This window comes from Aureobasidium melanogenum (genome assembly GCF_000721775.1).
Source record: "Aureobasidium melanogenum CBS 110374 unplaced genomic scaffold scaffold_24, whole genome shotgun sequence".
NCBI classification, from domain to species: Eukaryota; Fungi; Ascomycota; class Dothideomycetes; order Dothideales; family Saccotheciaceae; genus Aureobasidium; species Aureobasidium melanogenum.
Genome location: NW_024470076.1, coordinates 226,177 through 247,151, shown reverse-complemented (window position 1 = coordinate 247,151; position 20,975 = coordinate 226,177). Strand labels below are relative to the sequence as shown.

The window sequence follows — 20,975 nt, the reverse complement described above, 5'->3', positions numbered from 1 at the left end:
CATAGAGACACAAAAAGAGGCAAGGAAAGACACTTGATTTCTCGGATTCGAGAAGGGGCATAGCGTGGAGTTTACGGCGTCGTTTTTCATTCCAAAAAGCTGGCTCATATCTATGGCCTGGGCATAGTTGAAGCAGAGCGGCGGTCTTTGCGCACTCAATCATGCTTCTTTACCAAGACCTTTCTCCTTGCCCATCTAGCTATGTATAAGCGAGGGAAGTCTCCTGCAAAGAGTCTCTCTCATTTCAAATCACAATTGTGCTTATGGTTCTCTTCAGCCCTTGCAGATGTTGTCTCTTGCCGTATTCGCAGCGGTCAAGGATGAATGTGTCTCTGCGAACTTTCTTTGACTTGCGTGGTCATCATGTATCTTTGTGTCGTGTCTGAATCATCATCATCTCGGTGTATCGGGACCTGGAGTAGGTGAGTCTGCTGGTGTAGCTCCATCAAGCTTTCTCTTCTTCTTCTTTTTGCGAGGAATGACGACTGGTTTGGCAGCATGACCTGATAATGACAAAGCTGTACCGCAGGTAAGACAGTTGTTGTCAGGAGGCGGTTGGCAAAAGACTGTTATCACATGTTAGCTTAAGTCAGTGCTATGAGGTAGGAAAGAACATACTTGACAAGCAGATACTGCAGACATATCCCAAGTCGACGATATTACGATGGCAGAAACAGGCAGCGCGGAAGTCAACACCTTCACTCTCACCAGCATTGACGAGATTCTTTCGTGCAGTAGCGTCTGGAAGATAACCCATCATGAGAACTTGTAAAAGGCCAGCCACGCGGTTACCCAGGGCCATGTAGACACCTCCCGTAGCGTCGGCAGCTTGTTGCAAGAATTCGGCGTTCGAATGGGCAGACAAAGTCAAGATATCGATAGGTATTGCGAGACGTTGACATGCAAATATGGTGTTCATGATGGGAATGTATTGGTCTGCAATGTCTCCGCTGACACTGAGAATCAAGATGCGGCTCTGTAGACCTGTGTGGCTAGGTTGTGTTGTGCCGTCCGCACTGGTAGTTGTGAATGTACCAGCAGTATTTGTGGCATCGTAACTTCCATCTCCTGCTCTTGCTGGGTTGTTCAAGGTGGCTTTGGCCATGTATGTCAGGGCAAGAGTGAGAGCGCCAGACAGCATTGTTGATGTAGAGGCTTTGAGGTGGTCGGGAGTTGTTGTGGACAGCAAGGCACGTAGATTTGTAGTCAAGGCCTTCTCCAATTGCGCAAAAGGACGGTACTTGTTGGCATCATTCTGGACATCGTTGGCGTGGCCGTGTGGTACTTTGAGGTCGTCATGGGTGGTGGGATAGAGGAAGCGAGCGCTGTCCGAATGTGAAGCGATTACAGAGACTTGGTTGGAGTTGTTGATGGCGAGATGAGCGTTGATGAAGACTAGGAGGTTCGCGATCAAGGTCGAGAGCGGTAGAGTGGACGATAGCAGGCCCCAAGCGTGTGGATTGGTGTCGAGGATGATGGTTAGCAGAGATGGAGCCTCGGCTGTGTCGGCGACCTCCTCATGCGACGAGGCGTCGACAGCATTCATGTCGGATGTCTATGCGACCATGTGCTGGTCGAAGAGAATGGAAGTCTAGAAGAGAAGGTGTAACAATCAAAGATGAGTAGGCATCTTCACGTGCGACGCTTCGATCAACTCCGTCACTGCCAAATCCACCATCACTTTCTTGACTTTCTTGTCGCAACCACCAAACATACATACTCAACATGAATCAGTCAAGGAAGAATACAGACAGCATCACGCCTGCTCAAAAACACCTTCAAGCAGCCTCGGATCTGCTCTTGTCGACATCACCGCACATATCGGCTTTCCTAGCGTCACAGCTTCAACAGTCCAAGTCACCATCATCGTCGCATACAGAAGAAGACTTGAACAAGTGTCGCGCATGTGGGCATGCCCTACTTCCCGGATGGTCCTGTACCGTATCTAAAAGAAGGCTTCCTGAAACTCCCTCGAAAAAGTCTAAGACCAAGTCGAAAGTCGCAAAAGAGCCTGCTATAATTCAACACACGTACATCGACTACAAGTGTAACCTATGCCACAGTAGTAACACAGCAAAGTCGGATACACAGGCGCCAGCCAGACGCTCTAAATCATCCCTGTCGTCTGTTCAGAGCAAGCCTGCCGCTGCTCCAGCACCAGTTCAGTCAAGTGCCACGACTACCAGCAAGTCGGCCGCAGCAACAACAACAAGTACACCAAGTCCTGCCCCTTCAACAGCAGTCTCATCATCCTCTGAACAAGCTCGTGCTGGAGCAGACAAGAAGCGAAATCGCAAGCAGAAACTTGGTGGTCTACAAGCCATGCTGGCAAAGTCAAAAGCTCCGGCTTCAGCACCAAAAGCCTTTGACTTTATGGATTTCATGAAGACCAACTGAAAGCACAACCAGCTGCGAGAACAAGTTGCTGGAACATGTTGACTGAAGAATTGATCAACAAAAGATCATATCTAATCTTTGATCTGACGTCTTTTTTGGTTGTTATCGATAAGCTGGAAATTTTGCTCCATGAAATTATTGCCCCGCGAAGGCAGGCCGAGAAGCTTCTCCCGAGCGCTGGTAGCGCCCAGTCGCATTGCTAATCCGACTTTCCTTCACAACTCACACTTGCAACAACTTTTTTCGTTGCTGTTTATACACTACTACTCGACACGACATTCACTGATTTATACGACTTGACATCGACAAGAGTCACTCTGCAACGAATCTAGCTCCTTAACACACATTTTCGCAACAATGGCGGCAAACAAGCCTGAATCATTAGCGAAGAAGGACCTCTTCGAGGACATGGGTCGCCAGGTCGAGGGCATGAACGCTTCGACTGAAGACGGTGATGACCAGAGAGTTGTTGACGAGATTGAGAGTTTGTGCATGAACTGCCACGCTGACGTGAGCCCCACCCACTGTCACTTCTTGTTTGCGCCCAACTAATTCTCTCTCAGGGCATGACCCGCCTTCTTCTCACTCGTATTCCTTACTTCCGCGAAATCGTCCTTTCGTCCTTCTACTGCCCTCACTGCAGCTTTAAAAACACCGAGATCTCATCCGCCGGTCAAATTCAGGAACGCGGCTCAAAATATATCTTCAAGGTTGAGAATGCTGATGACATGCAAAGATCCGTCGTCAAGGGCGACAGCTGCGCTTTCAGAATTGAGGATATTGACCTCGAGATTCCTCAAGGAAGAGGTCAGATGACAAACATTGAAGGTATCCTTGCTGGTGTCAAGGAGGATCTCGCACAAAACCAGGAAGCCAGAATGGAGCAGATGCCCGAGGCTGGCGCAAAGGTCGCCGAGATCATTCAAGCTCTCGGTGACATGCTCGAGGGCAACAAATACCCCTTCACCGTCTCTGCCGAGGACCCATCCGGCAACTCATTCATCCAGCCTTCGCCTACTGATGCCCGCCACAAATACACCCGTACCGAGTTTGTCAGAAACGCTGAGCAGAACGCTGCACTTGGTCTCGGCGAAGAAGGTCCCGTCGATGGTCAAGACGCTCCTGCTACCGAAATGAGACCCGAGTACCGTGCCGCTGGTGGTCTTGTTGGTGGTAACGAAGCACCGAGAACAGTCACTACCAATAACGTTGATGACGACGAAATCCGCGAGAACGAAGTTTACTCTTTCCCCGCCAGCTGCCCTGGTTGCACACGCCACTGCACAACCAACATGAAGATGGTCAACATTCCCTTCTTCAAGCAAGTCGTTCTCATGAGCACCGTCTGCGAGCACTGCGGCTACCGCAGCAACGAAGTCAAGACCGGTGGTGAAGTTCCCGAGAAGGGTTCAAGAATCACACTCCAAGTCAACACACCTGAGGATCTTGCCCGCGACGTTCTCAAGTCTGAGAGTGCCGCTCTTCTCTGTCCTGAATTGGGTCTCCGTGTCGAGCCTGGAACTCAGGGTGGCCGCTTCACTACCGTCGAAGGTCTGCTGACCAACTTCCGCAAAGATCTCCGTGCTCAAGCTTTCGGTCTCGAGAACGGTGACGACGAAGAAGAGCTTCGCGCTGCTGCCGACTCTATGGAGATCGAGAAGAAGCGCACCTGGGAAGACTTCTTTGCAACTCTTGGTGAAGCCATTGAGGGCAAGAGACCTTTCACTGTTGTCATTGAGGACCCTCTCGCTTCATCATACGTCCAGAGTTACACTGCTCCTGCACCCGACCCGCAAATCTCTGTCGAGGAGTACGAGCGTACCGAAGAGGAAGAGGAAGATTTGGGTCTCAAGGACATCAACACTGAGAACTATGGCTACACTGAGGAAAAGGAGCAGGAGCAACCTACCACCTCTGAATGACTAGATGGTGGCAGAAAGAGAAAATTGGAACATGTTGATGATGTTGAAGATAAGATGGACATCTAGACTTTGGAAGAAGAAGAGACGCATTAAACTAGATACCACTTTGCGCGTTTTTCGCTGGCCAGATCAGCTATTAAAGAAATTCGATCATGAGAAATACAAAAACACCTTTCTATCACACTTCACAAAACGCCAGTCCCAATGCTGTTGTCCCCATTTGCCATTATCTACTCTTGCATCTTATCGCCAGGCTCCTGCTCCCTCAACTCCAAGTCCAACTTTTGAAACGCAGCAGATAGACTATCCGCCTCTTCGAATTGCTGTTGCCTCACTCCAGTCAAATCCGTCTTCTTCCCTTGGGCTTGCATTTCTCGCAAGTGATCGTAGACCATTTTGTGCACTTCTTTGTATTGTTTGCTTTCTGTGCCCCAACTTGCTGCTGCGTTGCGTAGATTGACGAATAACTTGTGGAATTGTTAGGGGCATGTAATGAATGTATGATGAGATGATATGAAAGAAGAGTGGAAGAGGCGGAAATGAGGGTGAGGGGATTCGAAAGGAGGGAATGAATGGAGCGAGAAGAGAAAGGTGAAGGAGTGTGAATCACATTTTCAGAATTTAGTTTTGACTTGTAGTGGTGGAAGAAATTGTTGTTACCCACGCATTGGAGGAGGTCGTTGTGTGATGAAAAGGACGACATTTTGATTGGGATTTCGAGGACTCAGTGAAGCGAAATCTTTGTGTGGAATGGTCTCTTCTCTGATGGTTGAAGTGATTGAGGAGCTTCTTGTAAGATTCAATGTTGACGAGTTGAATATGGCAGGCACGAGGAAGCAGTACACCGATGGTTGATGAAGGAGGTGCGACTTGTGACGCCAAGACATCACTTTCTATGAGAATACCAGACCATCCACCTTTCTTTTTCCCCGTTTCATCAACTTTCAGTCTCAAAATCGTTACTCTTGGCCGAAAAGCCGTGGACTGAAGATGGAGCCACAGCTGTCCGAGGAGCATGGCGTCAGAATCGCTGTCGAGGGATGTGTATGTTTTGACCAAATCGTCCACCAAGCAATAAATCAACTCACAAACAACAGGGTCACGGCACACTCCATGCAATCTACGCTTCCATCGAACGAGCATGCGTTGTCAAAGGCTGGCCAGGAGTAGATCTTCTGATCATCGGAGGTGACTTCCAGGTACACTATAAAAAGCCATCCACAAAATCAACAAGCAATGCTAAGCCTTCAAAACAGTCAGTACGCAATGCACATGATTTACAATGTGTCTCCATGCCAGCCAAATACCGCGAAATGCACGATTTCCACGAGTACTACTCTGGAGCTCGCAAAGCACCTTACCTGACGATTTTCGTTGGTGGAAACCATGAAGCCGCCAACTATCTCTTTGAACTGTATTATGGTGGTTGGGTGGCACCAAACATCTACTACATGGGTGCTGCTAACGTACTCAAACTCGGTCCGTTGAGGATAGCTGGTATGAGCGGTATCTGGAAAGGCTTCGACTACAAGAAACAGCACTTTGAAAGGCTTCCCTACAACGAAGGTGATGTAAAAAGCATCTATCACGTCAGAGAATTGGATGTGAGAAAATTGCTACAGATACGCACACAAGTTGATGTGGGAATTTCTCACGACTGGCCTAGAGGTGTGGAATGGAAGGGTGATTGGAAGAAGTTGTTCAGGCAAAAAGCACATCTAGAGGAAGATGCTAGGAATGGTCAATTGGGAAGTGTGGCTGCCACTTATGTGATGGACAGATTGAGGCCGCCGTATTGGTTCAGTGCGCATTTGCATTGCAAGTATGCTGCAGTCATTGACCACGAGAACCCTGGACAGGCATCTGATTCTACGGCTGCTGCCAGCAATGAAGTTCCTGTTGACGAGTCAATCAAGAAGAACTCGGACGAGATCGACCTGGACATGGATGACGAAGCAACCCCAGCCCCAGTGCAGCCAACAAAGAACACAGACGAGATCGACCTCGACATGAACGACGATGAAGCAGCGCCAACATCAAAATCTAGCGAAAGTGTTGCAGTTCTGCCAGTCAATGCAGATGAGATCGATCTCGAACTTGAAGACGACACCGAACCAACGACTGCACCAGTAGCTCCAGGCCAAGGACTTGACGGCGCCCGAGTACCAATTGCAGCATCCACAGAACCCACAACAACCGCATCCACAGTTCCAGAAGACCTCCGAGCTCAACTGCCAGCCTCATTCGCACGACCTCCGCCTCGCCCTGAATCAACAAACCAACCAATCTCCCATCCTCCAGGCATCACAAACACAAAGACCCATTTTCTGGCTTTGGACAAATGCCTTCCAAACCGCGACTTCTTGCAAGTGCTTTCCATGCCAGCGATCTCTGATCCTACAGCTTCACCTCAAAGACCTCTGCAATTGGAATACGATACAGAATGGCTAGCCATTACCCGTGTCTTCGCTTCCGAACTAAATGTCGGTGGCGACCCTAACACACGCGCACCACCAGATCTGGGAGAAGCACATTACGCGCCTTTGATTGACACCGCAGAAACATGGATCAAGGAGAACGTCAAAGACATGACCATCCCCCAGAACTTCGAAATAACAGCTCCGATATTCGATCCTGCTGCTGGAATTCATGTTCAAGGCGCTCCTAAGGAATACACGAACAACCAGACTAGTAGGTTCTGTGAGATGTTGGAGATCTCTAATCCTTTTGATATTTCAGAAGAAGAGAGGGAGGAGAGGATGAGAGTGGGTCCTAGACCTGATGAGCAGAGAAGAGATGGTGGGTTCAGGGGTGGCAGGGGAGGTGGTGGTCGGGGAGGAGGAAGAGGAAGAGGGAATGGGCGTGGCAGAGGTGGACATGGAGGACGTGGAAGGGGACGAGGTCGCGGAGGACCTAGATACTAGAGAGTAAAAGTGAGCATGGAATTTGTGAGCTCTTTGATGCTCTATTGTCGATCAAACCGCATGCCGCTGAGCAGTTGGACGAAACGACCAGATTCGGAAATTGATCTTATGACTATGAAGACCGGCAGCGTACAACAAAGCTGGGTGTCAATTTGAATCAAATTTTTGCTGTAGATCAATATCATTTTGACATGGAGATAGGAAAGCTCCCACGAAAACATAGCTAATATAAGACATGCAGTAATAAGTGGGTATCATGCAATTCGTGATAAGAAAGAAACCCCATAGTTCCACCTCTGTTCGAGTCGTTGCCTTGCCATGCATGCTATCCATAGTCAACGTCCCGAGCCACAAAAGCAAAACCAATACCCAGCCACCCAACAACACCATCGCAATGCATGAAAACAAAACCGAAAGAATGCACAAATTTACTTCTTGAACACCTTGAGCAGAGATGGAATTCGTTGTGTCTTACTCAATCCTACCCGATACGTCGATTGTTGCCAACTAGGTTTAGTAGATGACTTTGCGTCCTTCTTGATAGTAGCGACTGTGGGCGTTACAACCGCAGCTGAAGTAGCTACTTCGACAGCAGCAGGTTTTGGCGTTTCTGCTTGAGGGATAGGAGGGGATGGCTTGGGTGTAGCAGCAGCAGGTTCCGGAGCCACTGGTTCGGATTTTGCGGTTGCTTTCGACTTGGGTTCAGGTTTTGCCTTTGTTTTGGCCTTGGATCTTGGTTTTGGGGATTCTTCTTCTGCTGAGTCTTCTTCTGCTTCGGAGATTTGGTCCGCTGCCGATTCGTGGTCGTCCACTAGAGGCTGCTCTGGCGTGTCTTCATCATGATCTGAAGGCGGATCTGGCTCGACAACAGCTTTCGCTGCTTTGCCTCTTGCTTTTGCTTTGGCCTTTGGTTTTGCTTTGCTCTTCGGTTTCGTTTTGATAACCTCCTGCGAGTATTCGTCGTAGACTTCGTGCTCGGACTCATCATCTTCCTTGTAGACTGGCTCTGGTGTCTTCGATTTCGCTTTTGACTTAGCCTTAGCTTTGGTTCTGGCATTAGTTCTAGGCTTTACGATTTCATCCTCCGACTCCTCGTCAGCTTGAAGAGGTTCGGCCTTGACAGTCTCGGCATTCGCTTCTTGGGATTGCGCAGATATATCCTCCGGTGGCGGTTGTTCATCTAGTGGCTTTGTGGTTGATTCCCGCGACCTTTGCTGCAACTGTGCATATACAGTAGCTGCCAATGATGATTCAGATTTTGGCTCTATGACGACCTGAACCTCTGTCTTGGCCGATGCGGGTGTCTTGGTTGTCGATGAAGTAACATTCTCTTGTGCCAATTCATCTTCCTCGTCCACGATAACATTTTTCCTGGGGCGACCGCGTTTACCAGGCTGTTTTGTATTGGTGGACTTCTTGCCCGATTTCGAAGACTTGGCAGATGAGAAAGGCGCCTGGACAGACTCGGGTACAGTGGACGCAAGTTGTGGTGAATTCTTGAGATGACCAGCATCAGGGGTGGGCGACAATCTCTCAAACTCAGGAGCTTGATCGATGGGATGTTCGGGGAATATTGAGGCCGAGGTGGAATGATCGGCAGAGTCTGTGATTGAGCGCTTTGGTCTAGATTTTTTGGCAGCCTTCTCGACGTTTAAGGCGTAGTCAATGTGACTATTTTCGACTTGTGCAGACCTCGATCGACTGGGTCTAGGGATGTACATCTCTTTGGGCAGACCAATTGCATCGTCAGAGTTGATTTTATCGCTGCTTGCAACAGCAGTGCCGGACCATGGAGTAAGGCTATTCATCTGGTCGGAAGACGAGTGTTGGTTTTGGGAAGAATTGCGCAGTCCAGGCTTGGGAGTTCTCGTTGGATTGAGCAGATCATGGCCAGCTGCAGATGGCAGAGTAGGACCGGGAATGGTGTCGCTGGTGCCATCGAAAGGAGGAACGTGAGGTACATCATAGACGTCGGCGGAAGCGTCTTCAGACTCGGGCTTTGTGACAATCTTAATGCGCTTGAGTTTTCCAGACGAACGAGGTTGAGGATCAGTGTCGAGCAGAGGGCGCTTCTTGTTTGTACTCGAGGGAGAAGTATCGACGGAAGTGGCAGCGAGATCAGAGAAATTGACAACAGGGACGTCTTCTTGGGTGGGAGCCATCAAGGCGACTTGAGCACGTCTGAGCAGCTCTTCAGTGCTGGCAGTAGATTGATCTACATCCATGTCGACTGGCGCGTCTTCCCCACTTGGAGTAGTCGCCACCAGAGGAGGAGGCTTTACAGCAACGAGATCATCTTCATCTTCCGAGTCGAGAATCTCGTTGAAACGAGGCGGCATGATGCAATTGACATTGAGCTAGATTGCTAGTCCTCACAGCCCACAGCTGAGGCCTTGAATTGACAAGAGGAAGACGCGCCGGAAAGGAAGTTGCGACCCCGCGATATCACATGATTCAATCTAACTCATTCCCTCATCGTACTCCCGACTGCAGCAACGAGCATCTTTATACTGTGAAAAGTCACAATAGTCTCCAGCATTGGGGTATGGTCAGAGAGAGCTGTCAAGATATTGCCTCTCAATGGACGCCACCTTGTCTCTCAATGGTATTGTGCATTTCTATAGCTACATTTGTTGGAATGAATTGCACACAGGGACGCGCCAAGATGAGCCCGGGCGCTCGGTAGAGATGACGGAGACGTCGCCGACGCGCGCATTGCATCGTCTCTAAGAGCTGCGACAACAAGGACATGGCTTGACAAGATGGCCTTGACATCGTGGAAAGCTTTTCGATTCTTCGATGTCACACCCATCAAACTCGATGACGCCGACAAGTCGATACTAGAGGTATGACACCCAGTCATCTAAATGGACTCTAGGTTGACCAGTGTTAGCAAGGTAGTGTGAGCTGCATCACCGCCAGTTCTGATCACGTCTATGTCGGCTCTCAAGATGGAACTATTCGCATCCTCAATCAATCCTTCAAAGTCACTCAGTCGTGGAAAGCTCATGAAGCTGGTGCTTTAACCAACATCCGCCAGATCCCACACTCGTCGCTTCTTGTCACTCTCGCCGAAGACCTACCTCATGAACCCGTTCTCAAGGTCTGGGCATTAGACCGCCCTGATAAGAAGACTGGCATACCGCGCTGTCTCACCACCGTCTCGGTTACCAATGGCAGGAAACCTTTCCCAGTATCCGCCTTTGCTGTACTACGCGATCTGTCCCAAGCTGCTGTTGGTTTCGCAAACGGTGCTGTCACCGTGATAAGAGGTGATTTTATTCACGATCGCGGAACAAAGCAGCGCACGGTTCTTGAGACAGACGAACCTATCACTGGTCTCGAGTTCAGGGAAGCCAACGTTACCACCCTCTTCATCTCGACCACAAGCAGGATATCAACCCTCATCATTTCTGGCAAAGGTCAGGGTCAGCCCGCTCGTACTCTAGACGAACACGGTTGCGCTGTTGGATGTCTTACAAAGGATCTGCACTCCAACGATATCATCGTTGCACGGGACGATGCCGTCTACGCTTACAACCCCCGTGGCAGAGTTGCCTCGTATGCCTATGAAGGCCCAAAGAAGCTTACTGCCATGTACAAGGACTATGTCTTGCTGGTCTCGCCGCCAAAGAACATGACCAACGCTCCCACGCGATCGTTCGGCGGTGGCCAAGCAGATGATCTCTTCAGCACCTCTAACTTCACCATTCTCAATCCCGACCTCAAACTCATTGCTCACACCGAGGCTTTGCCCAGTCAAGTGACTGCTCTATTCTCTGCTTGGGGTCATGTCTATATCGTGACACTAGATGGGAAAGTGCTGCGCTACACCGAGAAGACATTCCAGCAGAAGCTCGAGATCTTGTATCAACGCGAGTTCTTCGTCCTGGCCATCAACTTGGCACAAAAAGAAAAGGTGGATGCTGTCCAGCAGAACCTCATCTTCCGCAAATATGGCGATTACCTATACCGGAAAGGCGACTTTGACACGGCCATGCAACAATATCTTCGCGCTATCGACAACACCGAACCATCCCAAATAATCCGCAAGTTCCTTGACAACCAACGGATACGCAATCTCATCGAGTATCTGGAAGAGTTGCATGAACATCACAGGGCTTCTTCAGATCACACTACGCTGCTATTGAATTGCTATGCGAAATTGAAAGACGTCGAGAAGCTCGAAGATTTCATCAAGTCGCCTGGAGATCTGAAGTTCGACCTTGATACTGCCATTACCATGTGTCGTCAAGGTGGCTATTCGGACCAGGCAGCGTTTCTTGCCAGAAAACATAATGAGCACGGCTTGGTTGTGGATATTCTGATCGAAGACCTCAAAAGATATGCGGAAGCTTTGGCTTACATCTGGCGTCTGGAACCCGAGCAAGCCTATGACAGTCTTACCAAGTATGGCACGGTGCTTCTTGAACACTGTCCAGAGGACACGAAACAACTCTTCATCGACTACTTCACAGGAAACTTCCGTCCCAAGAAGGATGCAGTCGTGGAGCAAGAGATCACACCAGAACAAGAACAATCTGGTGGTATTGGCAAGATGGCGACATCTGCTGTACAGAACTTAGCTGCTCTGATACCCCTACCTTACATGAGCGCAGAAGTACCACGTACACCAGGAGGTACTAAGACGACGCAGCAAGTCATTGAGACTACTGTTGAAGACGAGTATGTCGAGTATAAGGTACCAAAGCCGAGAGCAGCATTCTCTTCCTTTGTGGACCATCCCGATGAGTTCATCTCATTCCTCGAGGCCTGCATCGCTAGCCCGGAATTGAAAGATGAGGACAAGACCGATCTCTACACAACGCTGTTCGAGATGTACCTCCAGATTGCGAGCAAGAAGACTGGCGACGAGAAGACTGAATGGGAGAGTAAAGCAAGACATTTGGTGGAAGAACAAAACGTAAGTCACCGCACTCCCACTGTATCAAAGTGCAGAGTCATCACTATATAAAGGCACAGTTGTGTTCGGAATCAGGCCAGTGTCCACTGAGAGTCGATAATTTGTCGCCTCTCGGTGGGATTCTCCTTTTTTCTAATATTACTGTGCCTTTCGATAGACACGCATTACGTGCTTTAGCATACGGGATGACATGTAACGCATGAGCTGCATACTAACCTGATCTACAGACACGTATGGGCACTTCCAACATTCTTCTGCTTTCACATCTGTCGAATTTCCGTGATGGCACTACTCTCGTAAGAGAACAACGAGGTCTCTATTTCGATATCTTCCGATCGTATACTGCCGCGAACGATACTGCTGGCGCCATCAAAGCACTCCGCAAATACGGTCCCGAAGAACCACAATTGTACCCAGCAGCACTCGCCTACTTCACCTCAACTGAGGAGATCCTTGCAGAAGCGTCTTCCGAGCTCGATAGCGTGCTCAAAAAGATCGATGACGACGGCCTCATGGCACCTCTCCAAGTCATCCAAACCCTCTCCCAAAGCAAAGTCGCCACCATGGGTCTAGTCAAAACATACCTCTCCCGCACCATCGAACGCGAACGCGCCGAGATTGCCAGCAACCGCAAACTCATCTCTTCCTACCGCACCGACACAGCAGCAAAAGCCAACGAACTCGAGACCTTGGCTACAAAACCTGTTTCCTTTTCCGCAACCAGATGTTCTGCTTGTGGCGCTCCTCTGGACCTTCCCACCGTGCACTTTTTGTGCAAACACAGTTTCCATGAGAGGTGTTTGTATGTGGGGGCTGGAGAGGAAGAGTCGGATGTTGAGTGTCCCAAGTGTGCGAATGATAATGCGACGGTTAAGGCTATCAAACGTGCGCAAGAGGAAAGCGCTGATAGGCATGAGTTGTTCTTGGATGCGCTTGGCAGGAGCAGAGATAAATTCGCTACTGTTAGTGAGTGGTTTGGTAGAGGTGTTATGGGGAAAGGGGCTGTTGCTGGTCTTGAGTAGGAGGTTGATACCATCAATTGAGAGATACTTTTGGCTTTGACATCCTTCACGTGTGCTAAAGACTGGTGTATTGTGATTCAAAAAAGAACATTGGACAAGAGAAACAAAGAATCGGACTGTGTGTCTCCTTGGGTATGATTAAGAAATATATCCATCAAGCCCAGTATTCGTGTACCTCATGCTTACGCTTGTACATGAGGAACCAACACGTGAAGGGGAACTGCGATTGCTGTCAGTGAAAAATTCAAATAGGGAGACATGCGAGAAACTTACAATGGCTGTATTGACAGCCGCCCAGGCAAACAACACACCAAAGTCAAGGCCAATGCGTGAGTGCAGACCAAACAAGATCTGTCTACTGGCTTCAACAACATTGTGCAACGGCCATGCATAACCCCAGCGGAAAAACGCAGGTTCGATGTCGATGTCGTAAAAGCCGGTTGATACATTAGTGATGACCCACTGCTCATTGTTAGTATTCTTGAAGCAACAAATTTTGAGGCAGAGGGAGATCACTCACGAAAATTAGCCAGAGACCCGTCCACGGTTGACCAACAACCATAGCCACATTCTCGCATGCAAGACCTAGCGCGCACATGGCGACAAAGTTCAACATCCAGTACACAGGGAAGGTGCCATGACCATACGCGTCAGGGTTTCCATACGCAATATCCGTGGCTTGAGTTTCCGAGGTAATTGGGTTACCACCAGCGAAGTTAATCTGGAAAGCCAGAGAGACGAAAGAATATGCCAGAGACAGGAAGAAGTAAGCAAGCACAGTGCCTCCCCAACGAACAGCAATGAACTCGACAAATCTGAGAGGTGGATGGCCTTGAGGATTCAAGAATCTAAACCAGATAGGTAGGTAAAAAGCGAATGAGAAGAAACTCAAAATGATGAGGTAGATGAGTCCAATCGTGGTGGCTGGAATGGTCGTATAAGGATAGAAAGGTCTGAGATCAAATTCCGAAAAGCCAATTGCTGGCGAAACAGCTTGAGGCACATTGGCAAGGTTGCGCAAGAGCGTTTGATCGGTGGTTGCGTTTTGTAGGAACATCTTAGCCCATTGCTGACCAACCATAGTCGTAGCCTGGGTTTGAAACTGTGAAATGATCGGATACATGAAGTCGTACCAATTCGTGTCGTCTCTAGAGGATTGATAGATCAATTGACATGCTCCCATGGGATCATAACTTGTGTTTCCGTTTTGAACAGCACTGTAGAGTTGTGAAGTTGCATTGGGCATGATTATGATGGCAGCCCAGGCATCCCAGTTGTAGACGGCTTGTCGTACAGCGATTGGGTCGTAGTTGAAATCAGATCCGAATAAGGGGCCCCATCCGAGAGTTGGTGTACCAGATGCTACTTGCGTACGCGCGAGACCTTGAATGATAGGACCGACTAATGGTTCGACTCCAGGTACACTGGCAGGGCCCTGACCATCGAAATCCACGACATAAACAACCAAAGAAGATATGTTCGACTCCACGTGGTATAATGCTGCCCAGTCTGATCAAAGTCAGGATCTAATCCAGGATGTTTGTTATTCAAGACTCACAGAGGGACAGCACGGCCATGATGGCTATCATAAGTATGACAGTGGTCAATAACCATTTCCAGGCAATTTCTCGCCTCACATGTTTGAGTTCTGGAGAAAACAAACCGACAGGCTTGGGTTTCTCGCTCTCCTCGTCCTTTTCAGAATCGCCATTCTGCTGTTTATGATCGCTCGGCCGCTCGGTCGAATTTTCCTTTGATGACATGATCTGTGTTTATGTAGTCTGTACGAGTACGACTGGCAGGAGGCTCAATATTTATTGACATTCCCCAGGCTGATTAACCATTTAGGCAATTTTTGTCTGTGCTTCTTGAACTTTAGATGACGTTGGTGCACGTCACCAAAAGTATCTGCCGTTTCTCCACGATTCGGAAAGAGTTTCCCAGATCTTGGTCTTCATCCGAAGCTTCGATTTGAAATTGTATGCAAGTATGGCACTTGTTATAGTGGATAGGATGTTGAAGCAGAATAAATTGGCTGCAACGACAAACTTGCCGTACCGATAGCTGCTTCGTACAGAAATGTCGTCTCTCGCGATGTCGTCTAGAGCAGCCTGCACACGACGATTTTCTCCACCAATATCGCCCTTGGCCCGCACTGCTATGCAAAGATTCTGATTGGGGACCTTGAGATACTGAAGTGGCTGCCCAAAAGGCTCTTATATCGCTAGCTCGATTCACGCAAAACTCCAGTTGGACCGCAGAAAGAGACGTATCTTCCGTGCTGAGACATCACGTGGCCTTTGATCCCATGTAGGTTGAATCAATGCAGAAGCAGCAAGTCAGACTAGCTGTAGGAAAATAAAGAAGGCCGGAAGATCTTAGACGTGTAGGCTGGAAGAGATTGCGGCACTTTTAAAGATAGAGTGTGAAGCTCGAAACAGTATCAAAGCTTAGTTGGTGGAGTCGGCTTGTTCGAGTTGAAGATGTAACCAGTGGCCGAAGGATGGAAACCAGAAGAAGGCACCAGCGGTATAGAAAAAGGAGGCTTGTGGAAGGAGTTTGAGAAAAAGACTGGATGGCAAGTTGCAGGATTGTACGGAGACGCTTGAGGCGGATTAGACACGTTGGGCGGCATGGCTTCTATCTGGCTCATGGGCTTTGATGTGTCATGAGAAACAGGTCGAGTCTGCTGGAAGTTTGGTCGCTGTGGATTTTGTGACGGTGGATACTGAGGACAGTTAGGCCGAATATTCGGTGGTTCATGTCAAAGCGATTTGTCTGCTTACCTTGGGTCTGGATGGTTGAAGAGCGGGAAACATGATTCACAGACGATACGTGACGGGAAGTGAGCTAGCAAGGCAGGGTCAGTGCGAAGTGACTACCTAGGGTTATAATATGGACCGGAATTGAAGAGGTTGTAAAACGATAGACAAGACCGAGAGCCGAGTAAGTGCGGAGGTGATAGGAAGTTTTGATAAGAACAGGAAGGTGCACGCGAGGATATTGCTTGGCATGATTTTCTGGGCGGCGTGCGACTTGTCGGCGCAACATTCAGACGAGTCGCAACTTGAATTCGCCATGTTCAGAGCGCAACTGCGCCGACGACCATTTGTCTATCCCCAGAATCTCATCCGTCTATCCAGACTATCGTCCACCTCAAGTTTCGCCTCCGACTCGCCTCTAATCCGTCTACAAAATGCCACAATATACAAGGATTCGACCGACCAGAACAATGCATCACCTCTGTTTAGCGACCTGAATTTCAACCTCCCTCCCGCTGGCGAGCATTGGGCTATCGTTAGTGCCACCTCGTCTGCACGCACCGATCTGCTCAAAGTCTTGAGCGGCAGATACCTCTGCACTCCTCCCGATGCTCGGTCATATCCCTACCTGCTACACAACAACACTCCTCAAAATCGCGCCATTGGCTATATTGGCTTCGATGCCGAGAGAAGCGGTTTGGGCGGCACTGCTGTCAAGGGCGAATACCTCAGTCAGCGATATGAGGCTCATCGCGAAGTCACAGACTTCTCTCTACTGAATTACCTTGAGGGAAACACTGAGCTCAATGCTCTCGAAAAGCCGGCCGATTACTTGGATACACAATTGCTAGCAGACGTCATTGCAAATTTGAATCTGGATCCTCTGCTGAATCTACCTGTTAGCAACCTCAGCAATGGCCAGACGCGCAGAGCTCGCATTGCAAAAGCCTTGCTTGCCAAACCAAAACTTCTCCTGCTCGATGGGCCATTCATGGGTCTTGATCCTATGACCACACTCCATATATCAAGCTTCCTCCAGCAAATGGCCGAGCAGAGTAGTCCAAACATCATTCTATCCCTACGAGTAGGTGATGATATACCTTCTTGGATTACTCATGTGCTCGTCATCGATCCCGAAACAAACACAAGAGTCAGCTATCAAGGTACTAGAGGTAGTGTCTGGAAGGACTTGCGCGTCATGCGTGGAGATGATGGCTTTCACCAAAGCTTGCGAAGAAGCATAGTCTTAACCCCTGCAAGACCTTCTCGTGCCAAGAGTCCCGAAATGGGTCGACTAAGTCGTGATGGTTCACCCATGACCCATGTTCCGATCCCATTGGGAGAACCCCTGGTCGAGATGCAAGGCGTAAAAGTATCTTATGGAGTGGATAATGAGGCAAGCAAAAGAACAGTCCTGGGAAATTGGTCCGAGTCCGTCGATGGTAACGAAAAGGAGGGCCTTTGGTGGAATGTACGCCGTGGAGAACGATGGGGTGTCTTTGGACCAAACGGCTCCGGCAAGACCACTCTTCTATCCTTGATCACATCGGACCATCCTCAGACATATGGTCTCCCCATTAAGCTATTCGGCCGCTCTCGCATTCCGTCTCCAGGCGAGCTCGGAATCAGTATCTTCGAACTCCAATCGCGCATAGGACATAGCTCGCCGGAGGTTCACACATACTTCCCCAAACAGCTATCTATTCGCCGTGTTCTAGAGAGCGCTTGGGCCGATACGCCACTTTCAAAACCTCGTCTGACGCGCCAGAAAGACATTCGTGTCGATTCCTTCCTGCGTTGGTTTGCTCCTGAACTATCACCCACCAAAACCAGCGAGCTTCAAATTATTGCAAGCAAGCTGAGACGTACTGGACCTGCAAATCCTGAAATGAAACGTAGATTGGAGCGCCTTCACATTGCCAACGATGATCTCGATTGGGCAGACAGCATCACCTTCAGAGATTTGCCCTTCAGCTCACAGCGTTTGTTGCTGTTCCTTCGTGCATTGATATCTGAACCTGACTTGATTATCTTGGATGAAGCGCTGAGTGGCATGGACAAAGCTGTTCGCGAAAAGTGTCTGCTGTTCCTCGCTCATGGTGAGAAGCTGGAATACAAGTCTGGTAACAAAATCGTCAACAGCGTGCAAATGAACAATGACCTGGTCAACTTTGGCGGCATTCAAGAGTCACAGGCATTGTTGACTATCAGCCACAGTACAGAGGACATTCCTGGCTGCATAAGGCAATGGATATGTCTTCCAGAGCCTAGTGAGGGCAAGCCGGCGAGAGTCGGTGAGCTACCAGGGCCACTTGACCTTCATCCCGACAGTTGGTATGAGATCTGGAATCTACCAAACAACAGGCCACAGAGACTGTCTAGAAGACGTTTGGATAAATCTGTGAAGTTGGGCCAACAAGAACGAGAAGCGGAGTCTGAGAACGGATTGGAGAAGGAAGAAGATGAGGAGGATGTCGAGACAGACAAAGCGTCTTCATCATCACCTTCTTCATAGAGTATGTAAAATACCTGTAGACTGTACAAAAGCACATGATTATTACGCTCATGAGATATGGAGATGGCATCACTCGTAAAGGCGTACTGAGCCCTCGGGCGAGCACGGGCAAGTCGCATCTTTTGACCTCGACCTTTAACAGAGCCCTGCAGCCACGACTACTATATTCTGTTTCAGGCATGTTTCGAGCCGTAGATGCTTCGTATTTTCCATCAATCGCGAACCTCTGTTCTCTTGCTAGGCATCGGTCTGCGGGGACTGTATTGGAAAAAGTAGGCGACACAGCCTTCTATTCGAGGATGATCCCCTCGTTTCGGTGATCAGCATGGCAGAATAGACATGCTTTTGCTGCTATTTTATCCGTGTTCATGCCTAGTCACACACTAGGTAGGCATCTCGAAATCCTACAAACCCCTCTCGAGTTCTTGTAAGCGATGTGACGCTAGGGCTTGAAGTCACGAACTTTCCCTGAGCATGGTTAGGTATAAAGACTGGAGATGGCTTCAACCACATCCATCTATAGCTTTTTGCTAGGATCTCCACAGGCCTTGATCAACTATGAGGTTCTCATCTGTTCTTGCAGCCTTGTCTGCAGTCGGCAGCACGCTGGCACAGCAGACCTACACTAACCCAGTACTGTGGTACGATCTCGCAGACCTCGATGTCTTCCGCAAAGGCAACCAATACTACTACTCCGCCTCTACCATGTCCTTCTCTCCCGGCGCACCAATCCTCAGATCTGGAGACCTTGTCAATTGGGAATTTATCGGTCACTCAGTCCCAAGACTGGACTTTCATGACACTGCATATGACTTGGCCAATGGCAAGCAAGCTTACGTTCGTGGTATCTGGGCTTCTTCTATGCAGTACAGAGAGTATGACGATACTTTTTACTGGATTGGCTGTGTGGACTTCAAGACTACTTACATCTACAAGGCCAAGGATCCTGCTGATGATTGGAGCAAGGTTGGCGAGATTGGGACTTGTTACTACGATTGTGGCATGTTGTTTGATGGTCAGAATATCTACGTTGCCGTAAGTCTTACTCTACTCATCTCTTCTGCTATCTTTGATCAAGCAACTGACTCTTATTCTCATCAAAGTACGGCAACACCAAAATCAGCGTTGCACAGCTGAACAACGACTTCACTCAGAAGTCCACCACGCAGGTCTACAGCTCGAGCATCTACATCGAAGGCTCCCACATGAAGAAGATCAACAACAAATACTACATCTTCGTCACTCAACCCGCCTCCAACGAATACGTCCTGAAATCAGATTCTGGTCCTTTAGGCCCTTACGAGTTCAAACTCTTTACAAAAGCTCCTGCGAGTGGTATTCAGGGCAGTGGAAACCCACATCAGGGAAGTGTGGTCGATACTCCCAATGGTGATTGGTACTATCTCAGTTTTGTGGATGCGTATCCTGGGGGCAGAAGTCCTGCTTTGGCGCCTTTTGTGTTTGATGCCCAAGGTTGGCCTTCGTTGAAACAAACCAATGGGTTTGCGATTGCAAATCCTTACCCAGTGCCTGCCGTGCCTGTTAAGTCTACCACTGGCACCGATACCTTTACAGGACCCAAACTAGGTCCCCAATGGGAGTGGAACCACAACCCGGATACCTCATCCTTCTCGTTTGCTTCTGGAGGCGGTTTAGTGCTCAAAACCTCTTCAGTAACCAAGGACCTCTATCACGCCAAAAACACCCTCACGCATAGGATACTAGGTCCAGACTCTACCGCCACCGTCGCTCTTGACATTTCCAAGATGTCTAGTGGTGACCAAGCTGGTCTAGCTCTCTTCCGCGATAACTCTGCTTACATCGCCATCCGCAACAACGCCGTAATCCTCCAACGCGACTTGACTCTAGGAGCAGGCTGGAACACCCTCTCCACCGGCAGAACCGAAACCTCTGTTTCCCTTCCTTCAGGAACAAAGACCGTATATTTGCGTCTACACGCTGATATCAAACCTGCTGGCACCCATCAAGGAACTTTCTCTTGGAGTGCAGATGGCAAAACTTTTAAGACGCTGGGAACGCCGTATACCATGAACACGACTTATTACTTTTTCATCGGATACAGATTTGGAATCTTCAACTTTGCGGAGAATAATTCGGGAGGTAGTGTTACGGTCAAGTCGTTTGATTTGGCGTTGGGAGCAAAGTAGGAAACATCGGGCCAAGGTTTGGAGTGGGTGATGTAGTGTGAGGCAGAGAGTATGTAGCTTTGGAAAGATTGCAGACCACACCTATTTGAAAGGTTCAGCATCTAGTTGCGTTATTACTGTGAAGAAATGACGTTGTATGGTCAAGTTGAGAGGGTCAGATGTGTACTCCACAGTGGTCTGATACGCAAACATATGCAGGCATTACTGGGCAGAGGCAGGTAGCAGGCAAGAACAAGTCAGGTAGTAGTGATGGGAGAAGATATTCTTTAACATTCTAAGCTCTAAGCTGAGTCTAATTATACAATCATAACATTTTATTCATTCCTGTTCTTCATATAACC

General features: G+C 48.9%; 11 protein-coding genes across 11 annotated transcripts; 6 read left to right on the top strand and 5 right to left on the bottom strand.

The window, feature by feature from the left end:
- Nucleotides 1-393: 393 nt before the first annotated feature.
- Nucleotides 394-1,546, bottom strand: M437DRAFT_68943 (RNA polymerase II transcription initiation protein; the record flags this gene model as incomplete). Its single annotated transcript, XM_041025198.1, has 2 exons — nt 394-566; nt 619-1,546. 2 exons carry the CDS (start codon nt 1,544-1,546, stop codon nt 394-396), a joined length of 1,101 nt encoding a protein of 366 aa, XP_040876640.1.
- Nucleotides 1,547-1,725: 179 nt separating this feature from the next.
- M437DRAFT_56640 (uncharacterized protein) lies at nt 1,726-2,397 on the top strand (the record flags this gene model as incomplete). Its single annotated transcript, XM_041023085.1, has 1 exon — nt 1,726-2,397. One exon carries the CDS (start codon nt 1,726-1,728, stop codon nt 2,395-2,397), a length of 672 nt encoding a protein of 223 aa, XP_040876639.1.
- A 357-nt stretch (nt 2,398-2,754) lies between these two features.
- Nucleotides 2,755-4,319, top strand: M437DRAFT_68942 (zf-ZPR1-domain-containing protein; the record flags this gene model as incomplete). Its single annotated transcript, XM_041025197.1, has 2 exons — nt 2,755-2,907; nt 2,961-4,319. 2 exons carry the CDS (start codon nt 2,755-2,757, stop codon nt 4,317-4,319), a joined length of 1,512 nt encoding a protein of 503 aa, XP_040876638.1.
- A 230-nt stretch (nt 4,320-4,549) lies between these two features.
- M437DRAFT_78061 (uncharacterized protein) lies at nt 4,550-5,022 on the bottom strand (the record flags this gene model as incomplete). The annotated part of the gene is made up of 2 exons (XM_041026934.1): nt 4,550-4,786; nt 4,930-5,022. The coding sequence occupies 2 exons, from the start codon at nt 5,020-5,022 to the stop codon at nt 4,550-4,552; spliced, it is 330 nt and encodes a 109-aa protein (XP_040876637.1).
- A 287-nt stretch (nt 5,023-5,309) lies between these two features.
- On the top strand, nt 5,310-7,243 carry M437DRAFT_56571 (DBR1-domain-containing protein; the record flags this gene model as incomplete). The annotated part of the gene is made up of 3 exons (XM_041023074.1): nt 5,310-5,363; nt 5,417-5,518; nt 5,576-7,243. 3 exons carry the CDS (start codon nt 5,310-5,312, stop codon nt 7,241-7,243), a joined length of 1,824 nt encoding a protein of 607 aa, XP_040876636.1.
- Nucleotides 7,244-7,671: 428 nt separating this feature from the next.
- On the bottom strand, nt 7,672-9,582 carry M437DRAFT_87510 (uncharacterized protein; the record flags this gene model as incomplete). The annotated part of the gene is made up of 1 exon (XM_041028654.1): nt 7,672-9,582. One exon carries the CDS (start codon nt 9,580-9,582, stop codon nt 7,672-7,674), a length of 1,911 nt encoding a protein of 636 aa, XP_040876635.1.
- Nucleotides 9,583-10,005: 423 nt separating this feature from the next.
- On the top strand, nt 10,006-13,189 carry M437DRAFT_87509 (vacuolar protein sorting-associated protein 11; the record flags this gene model as incomplete). Its single annotated transcript, XM_041028653.1, has 3 exons — nt 10,006-10,089; nt 10,137-12,167; nt 12,395-13,189. 3 exons carry the CDS (start codon nt 10,006-10,008, stop codon nt 13,187-13,189), a joined length of 2,910 nt encoding a protein of 969 aa, XP_040876634.1.
- Nucleotides 13,190-13,343: 154 nt separating this feature from the next.
- On the bottom strand, nt 13,344-14,952 carry M437DRAFT_56395 (uncharacterized protein; the record flags this gene model as incomplete). Its single annotated transcript, XM_041023047.1, has 4 exons — nt 13,344-13,409; nt 13,463-13,651; nt 13,710-14,698; nt 14,748-14,952. The coding sequence occupies 4 exons, from the start codon at nt 14,950-14,952 to the stop codon at nt 13,344-13,346; spliced, it is 1,449 nt and encodes a 482-aa protein (XP_040876633.1).
- A 680-nt stretch (nt 14,953-15,632) lies between these two features.
- On the bottom strand, nt 15,633-16,008 carry M437DRAFT_78055 (uncharacterized protein; the record flags this gene model as incomplete). Its single annotated transcript, XM_041026933.1, has 2 exons — nt 15,633-15,917; nt 15,976-16,008. The coding sequence occupies 2 exons, from the start codon at nt 16,006-16,008 to the stop codon at nt 15,633-15,635; spliced, it is 318 nt and encodes a 105-aa protein (XP_040876632.1).
- A 259-nt stretch (nt 16,009-16,267) lies between these two features.
- M437DRAFT_87507 (P-loop containing nucleoside triphosphate hydrolase protein) lies at nt 16,268-18,466 on the top strand (the record flags this gene model as incomplete). The annotated part of the gene is made up of 1 exon (XM_041028652.1): nt 16,268-18,466. The coding sequence occupies one exon, from the start codon at nt 16,268-16,270 to the stop codon at nt 18,464-18,466; it is 2,199 nt and encodes a 732-aa protein (XP_040876631.1).
- Nucleotides 18,467-19,024: 558 nt separating this feature from the next.
- M437DRAFT_56682 (Arabinanase/levansucrase/invertase) lies at nt 19,025-20,634 on the top strand (the record flags this gene model as incomplete). The annotated part of the gene is made up of 2 exons (XM_041023095.1): nt 19,025-19,501; nt 19,570-20,634. 2 exons carry the CDS (start codon nt 19,025-19,027, stop codon nt 20,632-20,634), a joined length of 1,542 nt encoding a protein of 513 aa, XP_040876630.1.
- Between the last annotated feature and the right edge of the window lie 341 nt (nt 20,635-20,975).